The 13,281-nt window shown below is 40.3% G+C and overlaps 1 protein-coding gene across 1 annotated transcript in view; it reads right to left on the reverse strand.

Annotated features, from left to right (window-relative positions):
* The window catches only part of usta (uronyl 2-sulfotransferase a), a 98,846-nt gene that overhangs the window by 29,083 nt on the left and 56,482 nt on the right, over positions 1-13,281 (reverse strand). Inside the window, exon 3 of the mRNA XM_053646358.1 lies at positions 990-1,145. Coding sequence (XP_053502333.1) covers positions 990-1,145 — 156 coding nt within the window. The remainder of the gene's footprint in view (positions 1-989; positions 1,146-13,281) is intronic.

Below are 13,281 nucleotides of genomic sequence, written 5' to 3' on the forward strand. Positions count from 1 at the left end.
TATTACTTTTCCTATTGCTACCACACACATTTATGTACATGTATCATTTCCACTTCAAACATTACAGTCACCCTCGGGGATATGAGTACACTTCCTTCCTTGATGAATATGTCCTCTCCCTCTCTTGCTCTCTCTCTCTTTCCCTCTCTCTCTCTCTTGTGCCACCTGACAGCAGAAAGCTGAGTTTAACTCATTAGAACATTTCATGTGAGACCTTTAGAGACTGAGCGCACACACAGTTGGTTGTGATGGTGCAGTGGCTTGAGTTCCATCCAAAATGACTGAAAGAATGTTTTCTTTTTCTTTTCACCATGAAGAAAAGTGTGTGTTTTTCCTCCTCTGAAAGTACTACTTGGACGTGCTTTATTGCAAGAGACATGTTCTATGGTTGAAACCTGTATTTCATTACGTCAACAACAGACAATTTTTTTTTTTTTTAAAGAAGAAGAAACAACAGACACAACATGAAATGAAATCCAATAACACCAAACTACTTCTGAAAACAGCACAATATAATTGAAACCCATAGAAAACCTGTGGGGTGAACTGAAGGAGCGTCCACCAGCGTGGACCTCAAAATTTGAAGGCTCTGGAGAGATTCTGTATGGAGAAATGATCTCAGATCCCTTGCCATGTATTCTCCAACCTCATCAGGCATTATAGGAGAAGACTCAGAGCTGTTATCTTGGCAAAGGGAGGTAGCACAAAGTATTGACTAAAAGGGTGCCAATAATTGTTGCACACCTATATTTAACAAAGATATATTTTTTATAAACCTGTTTTGTTTGCAATTGTTTGATCTCCATGAGAGCCAGGTATTTTCGTGAATCTTGTTTTAACAAAAGATCAAAAGGTAAAAAAAATAAAGCCATTTTTTCACAACCTTCTTTGCCCATATTTACCAAGGGCGCCAATATTAGTGGAGGGCAATGTAGATGTTGGTGTGTGTGTGTGTGTGTGTGTGTGTGTGTGTGTGTACACACACTGACCTGCTCGTGCTTGGTGAGCCGGGTTTTGTTGTGGATGTCAGAGGAAACCAGGTTAAACTGGTGTTTCTCAGCCAGAATCCTGAGGAGCAGCACCACAGTGCGACTGCCACACTTCCCTACTCGATTATAGATCACCTGACTGGGGAATGGCGGCACCTGCAAACACATACACACACACACACACAGACAGACACACAGACAGACACACAAACAAATAAGGGGGTGTAATAGAAGCAGTAGGTAGACACAAAAACAGTTGCAATCAAAATTATTCAACCCCCTGAATAGAATCCCTCACAACAGCACAAATATGCACAACAGGTGTTGTCTCAAGCACATCTGAGGCAACTAATCAAGGGCTTAATTGGTGGCAACATACACTGAGGTTTCAGTGAGCTCAGTGAGCACAGTAAGGCGTGTACTAAACGCAGAAGGTTTCCATGCCAGGACTCCAAGACGTACACCACTACTGACCCAAAAGCACAAGAAAAGTCGCCTCAGAATTATATAAATAAGCCACAGAAGTTTTGGGATTCTGTTCTGTGAAGCAATGAAACAAAACTGGAACTTTTCGGCATGAGGGATCAGCGGCATGTCTGGAGGAAGAAGAATGAAGAAAGAACACTCTGTCCACAGTCAAGCATGGTGGTGAATCGGTGATGCTCTGGGGCTGCTTTGCATCCTCTGGCACTGGAAAACTGCAGCGTGTGGAAGGCGAGATGGATCCATTAAAGTATCAGGAAATCCTAGGAGAAAACGTCATGCTGTCTGTAAGGAAGATGAAGCTTCCACCACGGCTTGTTTGCAGAAGTCCTGGAAGAGTCTACAGGGCCATCACAGTCACCTGACTTGAACCCCATAGAAAATCTCTGGTGGGATTTGAAGAAGGCGGTTGCAGCAGGCAAACCTAAGAATATTACTGAACTGGAGGCAATTGCTCAAGAGGAATTGGGATAAGATTCCTCAGACACGCTGCCAGAAGCTATGCATCTCGTTTGCAGCAGGTCATAAGAGCAAAAGGGTGCTCTACTAAGTACTAAAGATGCTTGCCATGAAGGGGTTGAATAATTGTGAGACTGGAGAAATCATTATAAGTTGCATTTTCAGTTGAATTTGGGTAAACCACTTGAAGCATTCGTTGTGTTGAACTATTTCAATTGCTTTCGTTTGATTTGTTCATTGCAAACAGCAGAAAGTCTGTACATTCTGACAATAAACCTGATTTGCAATGGGTGTTGAATAATTTTGACTGCAACTGTATATATATAATATGGTACTGTACACTAGGCTTCTTGTGTGTGTGTGTGTGTGTGTGTGTATACCACAAGTCAGGAGGGACTGCGCACTCTCCCAAAATATTAAATAGGGCTCAGGTCTACAGAAAATCTCTAAGACACGCAACCACACACACACACACACACACACACACACACACACACACACACACAGGGTACCTTGTCCTCACGCAGCTGTTGTGTCCACTCCCTCACTCTCTTTGCCTCTCTCAGTCTAACCACGTCCCTCTCCCCTTTCCTACTCTTCCCTCTCAGGGGCGTCGCCAGTGCTAATCAATCAAGGCTCAATACTGAATGTTGAGAGTCTAACCAGGATATTTTTGCACAGGAGCTGAGAAGAGTTTTAGTGAAGATCTGATTCTTATCAGCAGTAATTAAGCACAACAGCAGTAAAAAAAAGAAAGAAATGCAGAGCTGGTTTGCAAATCTGACAAAACCAAAACCATATAAATGGCAGTGCAAAGCTGACATACAGTACTCTCCTGTTCACACCTAGAAGTCCTCTTGTGGGAAATAAAGGAAAAATAGAAAATACTCGATGTAAAGTCACTAGATTTCACAGATGAAATGATGCTGACTTTTTTCTCAAGATCATATACTGGTTTATTTCCCTTAATCTGTATAAATGCTACTAGCATTAGCTAGCTTGCCATGCATTACACTCACTAACAATTTTTAGCCTCGTCAGTTACAGTTGTTTACTTTCTGATAAATACAGTTCGTTCACTATAACATTTACTCACTGCACACTACACACACACACACACACACACAGGTACAAACATGTTTGTCTTAACATCCTTGTGAGAACCTTCCACTGACAGCCAAAGGTTAGGGTTAGGGTTATGTATTTGAAATAACCCAATACTATTACACATGATGCAGTACACCAAATTTCAGCTCGATCTGACCCGTGGTTCCAAACAAAAGGCAATTTGAACTGAACCCTGCCCCCTATGTATGACCATACCCCAGATTATGCAGAGATCTTCAGAACCTTGTCATAAACAAGCATTTACAATTTCATGTGAATACATGCAAGCAATTATGAGTTACAGATTTCTGAATAAATTAGGCTCCACCCCGCTTGAATTCATTGGCATGGGGCAGCCATATTCTTTACACATATCATGTTTACTGAGACTCAGACTCTGCCGAGTAGTTTGACAACAATTTTGTGACAATATGGCAAAAGGTCTTGGACTAGTTTGCAAAAGTAGGTTTAGCATATTATGCAAACTAGCTCAGAATCTAAGTGGATGGAGCTAAATGGTTCCTAACCATTTAAAACCCAAGAAATGAGTGGAAAGGGGTATTTCCACTGTATGATTTACAGTTAGTGAGATATGAACCAAAATGTAAAACGCTTCGCTGTAATTCCACCATCAGTCCGATCGGGCCCATCTGTCTTACCTGTGCAGTGAGAGGGAGTACTATCTATTGACCAAGGTTCTATGACTTACGTTTCGGTCTACATGAGTAGTTTTCAAAGAAGAAGACGAAGAAGAAGAAGAAGAAGAAGAAGAAGAAGAAGAAGAAAAACAATAGGAGTCCAGCATTTCTGCTTGGACCCCCAATTAATATTATTCACTTGAACCACTATAAACACACACAATAGAAAACCCTCTTCTACACAATAATAATATAATTGTTGATATGGTGAAGCTTTCTGAACAGAGATTTCCACCAAGGGAGAGCACTCACTCAGGATATTTTTAGGTTTCTTGGTAACATGACAAGCTACATTTTTTGTACTATTAAAATAATTAGTGTGATAAAAAAAAGAGGCTGTTGAGGGAACGACTGTTTATAGATGTTATTCATAAGTGATATCAGGATTATGTTGTATCACAGACAATCCACATGATTATGGCTTCTGGGGGCAGTGGTGGCTTGGCAGTAAAGGCTCTGGGTTACTGATCGGAAGGTCGGGGGTTCAAGCCCCAGCACTGCCAAGCTGCCACTGTTGGGCCCTTGAGCAAGGCCCTTAACCCTCTCTCTCTGCTTCAGGGGCACTGTATCATGTTTGACCCTGTGCTGACCCCAACTTCCTGACATGCGAAGAAAAGAATTTCACTGTGCTGTAATGTCTATGTGACTGATAAAGACTCATTATCATTATGATTAAATGTAACTATAAACTGAAAATCATACATTGTATCATACTTTAATAAATAAAAATGGTATAAGGGGAATAAAACACTTCGGACATGTGGTTATAGAACATCCACTTCAAGGTGGTAAGAGTAACTCCACAACACAAACACAACAGTGTAAACATTCATTATATCTTTAGTAAAATTGACAGGGAGTCCTGAGATGGCGCTTTCTGAAGAGTTTTGGCCTGCCCCATCTAAAGAAATAAAAACAGTCTACAGAAATCTGAATATTATGGGGGGGAGGGAGGGGGGGATTCGCAGAAATGTAGTCTCTCTAAAAAGAGGATTTAATAAACCCTCATATTTTTATTTAGAGTCTCAGATGCTTTGAAATCCTAGAAATGCCTCTGGGCTCCTCTTTCCTTCCACCACATTTAACCGTCTCAGACAGATTAAGCATCAAACATCTAATTTCACTTTTTTACGCCACTTTTATGGCACTTGTTAGTTTTGACGTAAGCTTAAAGCCAAAAAGTGTTTCTATTTATAGCAGAGAGCTCGTGGAATTTACACGCTTTACACCGAATAGAAATTATGGATGTGTGAAATTTGTGTGTGTGTGTGTGTGTGTGTGTGTGTGTGTGGCTTGTAACCTGTAAGCCTGTCCTGTTGCAAAGAGTGGATCTTGTTAAGTCTGTAAACATCTGCATACTTGTCGGTCAAGGAATGTGTAAGACAGGAGCAGGTTCTCCTGCAACTGTGACTCATTAACCCTCATTTTGTAATGTATTTATTTATTTTCTAAATGCAGGATGCGCTGAGGAGGACATTCACAATGCGAGAGTAAACACAAACAACAAAAGTATTGTCCAGTTTCAAGCTTCAGGCTGAGCAGTGTACAGTATGTGATTAGGGGTTGTGTGTGTGTGTGTGTGTGGTCTTGGCTTGATTGTGAGTGTGTTTGTAGGGGGTGGGGGGTATGTCTGACTGCCACATGTGTGTGGCAGTCTAGATTTCAGTACTGCAGTAACGGGAGCTGTGTTGATAACAGCCTTAAGTGGATATTTGTTTACTGGAATCACTTACTTAAAAACACAACCAGGGTGAACCATTCGTCTCTCAGGCCATACCATAGAATGTGTCTTTTGTACCTTTACTATGTAAATTGCACATGTAAAGTGTATATGTGCCTTTCAGTCTTTACCTTGGGTTGCACAATTATCCTAAGTGTCCAATTAGGTATTAAAAATAATTTTAGGCTCTCATGTGGTGCGACAGTAAAGCACTTGCCTTATCAGTGGAAGATCGGTGAGTTCGCATCCTGACGATGTCACAGTTATGACAAACGTGAACAGGAATCCAAGAAAGCAAAATTGGCCATGGTCTCAGGGTGGGAGGGGCATACTCTCTCTCCCCTGTCAGTCAGAGCAACACTAGCCAATGAGCTCACATATGTGGAATAGCATAAATGGAGCTTTCCTCTGAATGTGTTACAATGCCCTGTGACGCTAGGTTCACGTGTCTCAGAGGAAGCACGTGTTAGCCTTCCCCTTCTTCGGTTTGTATCTGTTGTGTGATAGGGGAAAGTTAGCTAGTGGGCGAGAATTAGCTAAACCAAATTGGGGAGAAAATGGAGGTAAAGTCACCTAACTAGTCTATTCAAATATTTACATATCTGTAATATTAATAATTGTTTTACACACCAGTCTGTCCTTTTCCCTAATAATCAATTCCAATCGTTGCCATCGTTGCCTTTTGAATCTCTAAACTGATCCAAATCGTTCAAGCATTACACCTGTAACGATTCATGATACTTCATACATTTCCATGATACACAATATGTCTAAGAATAATTAGATTTGCTAAACTGCCAGTGTTGCATTAAAATAAAAACTATAAAAACTATCAAAATAAATTATTCAAGACTGAAAAACAGGACAAATAAAACATTCTCTACAAAAGTGTAAAACTTTTTACACTTTCAAGCTTTTAACCCCATATCAGCTGCTTCTGATGGCATATACAATAGCTCAGAACAGTGCATTGTGTCAGAATTTGCCACAGTTTGTATTATATTGTCATATTCTGAAATATGCATTTTTGTGGCACTTAAAAAACAGAAACCTTAGTTAAAAATATCCATGAAAGACAACACTGTAAACATTCATGCCGAGGGGTTCCTACAGTGCAGTTTTCTGGGCCATTCCTGTCTGAAGCGGTTTAGTCTGACCCTGTCTGATCAGCACTGCCCTGTTATTATTCCTGCTTGAATACAGGCCTGGATGACATATCAAAGCCCAAGCATGTGTGATTAGATCAAATTAAAGGTAAACAACACCTTTCAGTTTAAACCACTGCTAGATCTGGGCTTGAGTCATGTATTGAGCAAAACATAAGCCAAAAAAAATCTATTTTGGAGAAAGCTTTCAAACCAAAAAATGCTCATCCAAAGCTGCCCAAAAATTAGTTTTGAAGCTTATTGATTTTATTTGTCAGCGTAAAATGGTGGACATGGCTACAAAATGTATTAGAAAACAATAAGAGGCACAAAAACAACTTTCAGTTCTCTTGTATTAAAAAAATAAATAAAATGGGTCTAAAAAGTTTGCACCAGCCAAATACACAAATTAATTCCCCCAAATGTATTAAATAATAAAAAACATTTTTTAATGTAAGGAATAAAACACAACAGTGTGTGCTGGTTGATTATTTCCTTATAACAGCATGCCATGGCAATTTGCCAAAATGTACATTTCTTATTAATTAAAGAACCCAATTCCTTTTATTTGTTAGTTAGGGTACACTTGCTGTGGGACTTCCATGAAAATCAAATTAACTGCTGCTCCCTCTTACGTTATACAGTGAGGGAAAAAAGTGTTTGATCCCCTGCTGATTTTGTACGTTTGCCCACTGACAAAGAAATGATCAGTCTATAATTTTAATGGTAGATTTATTTGAACAGTGAGAGACAGAATAAAACAAGAAAATCCAGATAAATGCATGTCAAAAATGTTATAAATTGATTTGCATTTTAATGAGGGAAATATGTATTTGACCCCTCTGCAAAACATGACTTAGTACTTGGTGGCAAAACCCTTGTTGGCAATCACAGAGGTCAGACGTTTCTTGTAGTTGGCCACCAGGTTTGCACACATCTCAGGAGGGATTTTGTCCCACTCCTCTTTGCAGATCTTCTCCAAGTCATTAAGGTTTCGAGGCTGACGTTTGGCAACTCGAACCTTCAGCTCCCTCCACAGATTTTCTATGGGATTAAGGTCTGGAGACTGGCTAGGCCACTCCAGGACCTTAATGTGCTTCTTCTTGAGCCACTCCTTTGTTGCCTTGGCCGTGTGTTTTGGGTCACTGTCATGCTGGAATACCCATCCACGACCCATTTTCAATGCCCTGGCTGAGGGAAGGAGGTTCTCACCCAAGATTTGACGGTACATGGCCCCGTCCATCGTCCCTTTGATGCGGTGAAGTTGTCCTGTCCCCTTAGCAGAAAAACATCCCCAAAGCATAATGTTTCCACCTCCATGTTTGACGGTGGGGATAGTGTTCTTGGGGTCATAGGCAGCATTCCTCCTCCTCCAAACACGGTGAGTTGAGTTGATGCCAAAGAGCTCCATTTTGGTCTCATCACACTTTCACCCAGTTGTCCTCTGAATCATTCAGATGTTCATTATCAAACTTCAGACGAGCATGTATATGTGCTTTCTTGAGCAGGGGGACCTTGCGGGCGCTGCAGGATTTCAGTCCTTCACTGCGTAGTGTGTTAACAATTGTTTTCTTGGTGACTATGGTCCCAGCTGCCTTGAGATCATTGACAAGATCCTCCCGTATAGTTCTGGGCTGATTCCTCACTGTTCTCATGATCGTTGCAACTCCACGAGGTGAGATCTTGCATGGAGCCCCAGGCCGAGGGAGATTGACAGTTCTTTTGTGTTTCTTCCATTTGCGAATAATCGCACCAACTGTTGTCACCTTCTCATCAAGCTGCTTGGCAATGTTTTGTAGCCCATTCCAGACTTGTGTAGGTCTACAATCTTATCCCTGACATCCTTGGAGAGCTCTTTGGTCTTGGCCATGGTGGAGAGTTTGGAATCTGATTGATTGATTGCTTCTGTGGACAGGTGTCTTTTATACAAATAACAAGCTGAGATTAGGAGCACTCCCTTTAAGAGTGTGCTCCTAATCTCAGCTCGTTACCTGTATAAAAGACACCTGGGAGCCAGAAATCTTTCTGATTGAGAGGGGGTCAAATACTTATTTCCCTCATTAAAATGCAAATCAATTTATAACATTTTTGACATGCGTTTTGCTGGATTTTCTTGTTGTTATTCTGTCTCTCACTGTTCAAATAAATCTACCATTAAAATTATAGACTGATCATTTCTTTGTCAGTGGGCAAACGTACAAAATCAGCAGGGGATCAAATACTTCTTTCCCTCACTGTAAAAGCTGTATGCCATCTGTCATGAAATTAATAAGAATAATTCAGCTTATTACCGAGAAATCACAAAGCCCTCTGAGATTTCGCGTACCGGAAAACTTCTGACTGTTACAAAGCGCTGACACTAGAGACTCCTTCCAAAAATGATAAACAAACATCTCAGAACAAACTTCACTATGTCAACCATTACACATGTGCTCTAATACGTTTACATGGAGCATCTGCCATACAGTCCCTGTATAAACTGTTACTATAGAAACAAACAGGTATTAGAATGGATTAGATAATTTCTATAGATTTTCGATTGATTTATTAATATCAACCTGTGATCTGTATTATAGTCGATGACAGCGTCTGACTCATCAGAATCTTGAATCAACACCTTCTGACCAATCAGAATCTAGAATAGAGCTGCAACAACCAATCAATAAAATCGATAATAATCGACTGTGAATATCGTTGTCAACGAATCTCATTATCGATTAGTCGGTCTGCATGCAGCACGGGGTGCATTTACTTATTACATTACTTCTGTTCTGAAAACAACCTTCGGAGTACAGACCAAAGTTGTGTACTAAATGGCGTACTATACACGTACACTATGCACTATGTACTCTACCATCTAGTGTATGAATTTTAGAAGGGTAATATCATCTCAAATGGAACCCTAGCATTTTTTTACTAACCAGAAGTATAAGCCGTTTCCCAGTAGATGACACACGATGTCAAATGCACGTAATGTGACGCCGCTAGCTTTAACAGAATACCCAGAGTCAACAAAATACATTTCTTCAGTTTACTGGTTATGTCAGCGTTATCTTTTATGCCCAATATGACCTCAGTCACCTTCAGACAGAGGCGTAATCAGGCGTGGCAGCGGGTCTCACACTTTTTTTCCTCTAAGGCATGGGACCATTTTATAAGTGCCACGAAAAAAACTGTAACCTGTAAACTTTACAAAGCGGCGTTTGTGTAGCAGGTAAGCACGACAGTGATGCACGAGCACATTCTTCACTGTTTAGCATTGTGGATATGTTTATACAATCCAAGTAAACAGAAGTACAACAATAAGACTAAAGGCAGTCAGTAACAGAGGTGCAGTGAAAGTGAGATTTCATTATATATTTAGGACTGGAGTTTAATTATCACTGCTTTTTTTGTGCATCCATAAACAAATAATGCATAAATACTTATATATAATATAAACTAATACATACATAACCAATTTTTATATATATCAGTTGTGTTAATGTAAAATCTTAATCTGAAGTTTATATTTGTAACACTCAGTTTGTGGAGAAAAATCAGAAAAATCTGATTGATCGAAAAAATAATCGGCCCATTATTCGATTATGAAAATAATTGTTAGCTGCAGCCCTAATCTAGAATCTACAATCAACCTTTACTTTACTTTTCTTTACTGACTTTCCTGACTATTTCACAGAGATCCAAACTCTCTCTCTCACACACACACACACACACACACACAAACTCACACACACACACACACACACACAAACTCACACACACACACACACACACACACAAACTCACACACACACACACACACACACACACACGCACGCACACACACACACACACTTTGGAATGCACACATTTGGTATTTAGCTTGCCAGTGCTTCTTGGTGCTGGACTCTTGTTGGCACATGAATGTAATATGATTTAATAAGAAATCAAACCCAAACCATGTTTCGCCCGTTTCTCATCCCCTCTTTTTCACGCAATCTGTCCATCAAACTACAATGTTTCTGCCCAGAAAAGCAACACTGAGCTTACTTCAGAAAAGTCTGAACTCTGTGTGTGTGTGTCTGTGTGAGTGAGTGTGTTTGAGAGAGAGAGAGAGAGAGAGAGAGAGAGAGAGAGAGAGAGAGAGAGTGAGAGAGCGAGAGAACAGTATGTATGCAAAATCATACTTCGACCATCTCTCAGAAAAGCAGATGGATGGTAGAGGACTGAAACCCAGAACATCACTATGATGCTACGGAAACTGATTTATTGATTTATTAGGGTTTTACACTTCAGTAGTTTATGAATAATGTAGACTTATAGTTTTCTTGAATATCATCACAGTACTAGGTTTAAATACATTAGCCTGATTTTTTTTGTTTATTTAACATTTTATACCTGGCATTTGGAAATAATGTGCACCCATTAAAACCAGTCATCCCATTATACTTCATACTCATAAAGTTATCCATCCATCCATCCATCCATCCATCTTCTATACCGCTTAATCTTACTTCAGGGTCACGGGGGAACCTGGAGCCTATCCCAGGGAGCATCGTGCACAAGGCGGAGTACACCCTGGACAGGGTGCCAATCCATTGCAGGGCACACACACACACATTCACACACCCATTCATACACTATGGACACTTTAGACATGCCAATTAGCCTACCATGCATGTCTTTGGACTGGGGGAGGAAACCGGAGTACCAGGAGGAAACCCTCGCAGCACGGGGAGAACATGCAAACTCTGCACACACAGGGCCATGGTGGGAATCGAAAAAAAAGATGATACAAACATCATGTTGGAAATTATTAGAAGCTTAACATTTAAAGGGGTCATATTTTGCTTTTTAAATGTTTTTAAAAGTTCATTCTTTTTGTTTATTGGTTGTAATAGAATAAGTTAACATGCTTTAATTTCAGAAAAAGCATTATTTGTCACATACTGTACATTTTTGCAGTTCCTCTATTTCCAGGCTGCCTGAAACGCTCTGACTGAGTTCTGGTTTCTCCAAAGCCCCTCCTTCCGAAAAGCCCAGAGTGCTCTGATTGGCCAGCTGACCAGCTGGCATTGTGATTTGCCAAAAACCTCAAGTCTGTGTCAGAAATGTAACACCCCTTGGGTTAGCTTCATCCTCCAAAGCTTCTAAAGCAATTCTAAGCTCCTAAGCAGCATGTTGTAAGTTTTACCGTATCGTTTCAGAAAATGCGAATGATCAAGCGGAACCAACTTTGCAAACATGGGCAGAATGTTTCACAGTGGTAAGTTTGTATTTTGTAACTGTGGGTTTTTTTTTTTTTATTTTGTAAGTGTGTAACACTTAACTGCATTGTTAAGTGCAAAACTATGCTGTGTACACAGCTTCTGTGTGTACAGAGGTACTCATGCGATATATCTTTGGAAACCTAAGTTATCACATTCTTGTGATTCGACTGATAGAAACCGCTTCAAGATACAATCAAAACAGTAACTACAATCAGTGTCTCTGTCAGACCACCAACATACAAACAAACACTTAAAAAGCTGAGGCAACTTAGCAACTTTAGCTAGTACATTAGCAGAAGTCTACAACTGAGCTCTGGGCCACAACACAAAACTCCGCATTTGGACAGTCAGTAGCAGATACTTCATAAAATAATCAAACATACTTGCAGGTTCTGATTCAGAAGCACAATATTGTCAGAGCAAAGTGGGATTCGCTCCACTTTTCAGGAGGAGACTTTGTGTGTAGCCTGCGTTGTACTCGCCCAGGTTCAGAAAGCTGTCCTCCGTAAAATGCGCTGTGCACAAGCAAGCGTTCGGGTTGTACTGCTCAGGAACAGCGTTATAAATAAACAGTAAGCACTGATTCCTAATTTCGTCCGTTTTTAGAAGGCCAAACAAAGGGGTTTTGTTTTTGCACCGAAACACACAGTGTCTCCACGACATGCCACCAACACTATTCACTGAAGCCTCGCCTTCTCTGCCTTCACTGCCTTTGGGCAGGATTATGCTAATATTTCAAATAGTAACGTAGACTTTTGCGGAAGTAATATCTGGACTTCGAATGACGCGTTTTGGAAAGGTCTGGAGCAGTGTTCTCTGTTAGATAGAATAAATTCCTTTGTGGCAGACTATGAGTGTCACAATCTCGCCGGTAGATGGCGCTGCGGTGTCGACGTGCATGGACAGCTGCAGAGCACGCGCGTGCACGAGATTACGTAATGTGGACTGTTTCGTATGGACACGTGCCTTTTGTTGTGGTTTTGTTCTCTTCCTGTTCAGGTATTGGTTGATGTCAGAGGGTGTGTCATTATTGGTCCCAGCTGTCTGTGTTCAAGCTTGATTATGTTTGTTATTTAAAGCCCTTGTGTTGCTGTGTACTTTGCACAGTATTAACTAACTGAATGAATAACTGAATGTATAGGAGAATACGTTTAAATATGCTAAGCAGTCGTGTTTTCATGTGTTGTTCTTGTTCCATGACTCGAGTATAGTTTCATGTTTAACCTCGATTATCTCTTCCAGTCTAGACCACGCTTCATGTTTATTGACTTCTGTTTAGTGTCTTGTCTTTAATAAAGACTTTGATCTGTGCCTTCTTCTGCTTATAGACTCATTTCTTAATAATGAGCTTTTTAACTTTGCAGATCTTATACATGTACAAATACACATATACATTACACACTAAAGGAGAAGGAAAACATTGAAAAG

The sequence above is a fragment of the Ictalurus furcatus genome, chromosome 2 (genome assembly GCF_023375685.1).
Source record: "Ictalurus furcatus strain D&B chromosome 2, Billie_1.0, whole genome shotgun sequence".
Classification (NCBI taxonomy): Eukaryota; Metazoa; Chordata; class Actinopteri; order Siluriformes; family Ictaluridae; genus Ictalurus; species Ictalurus furcatus.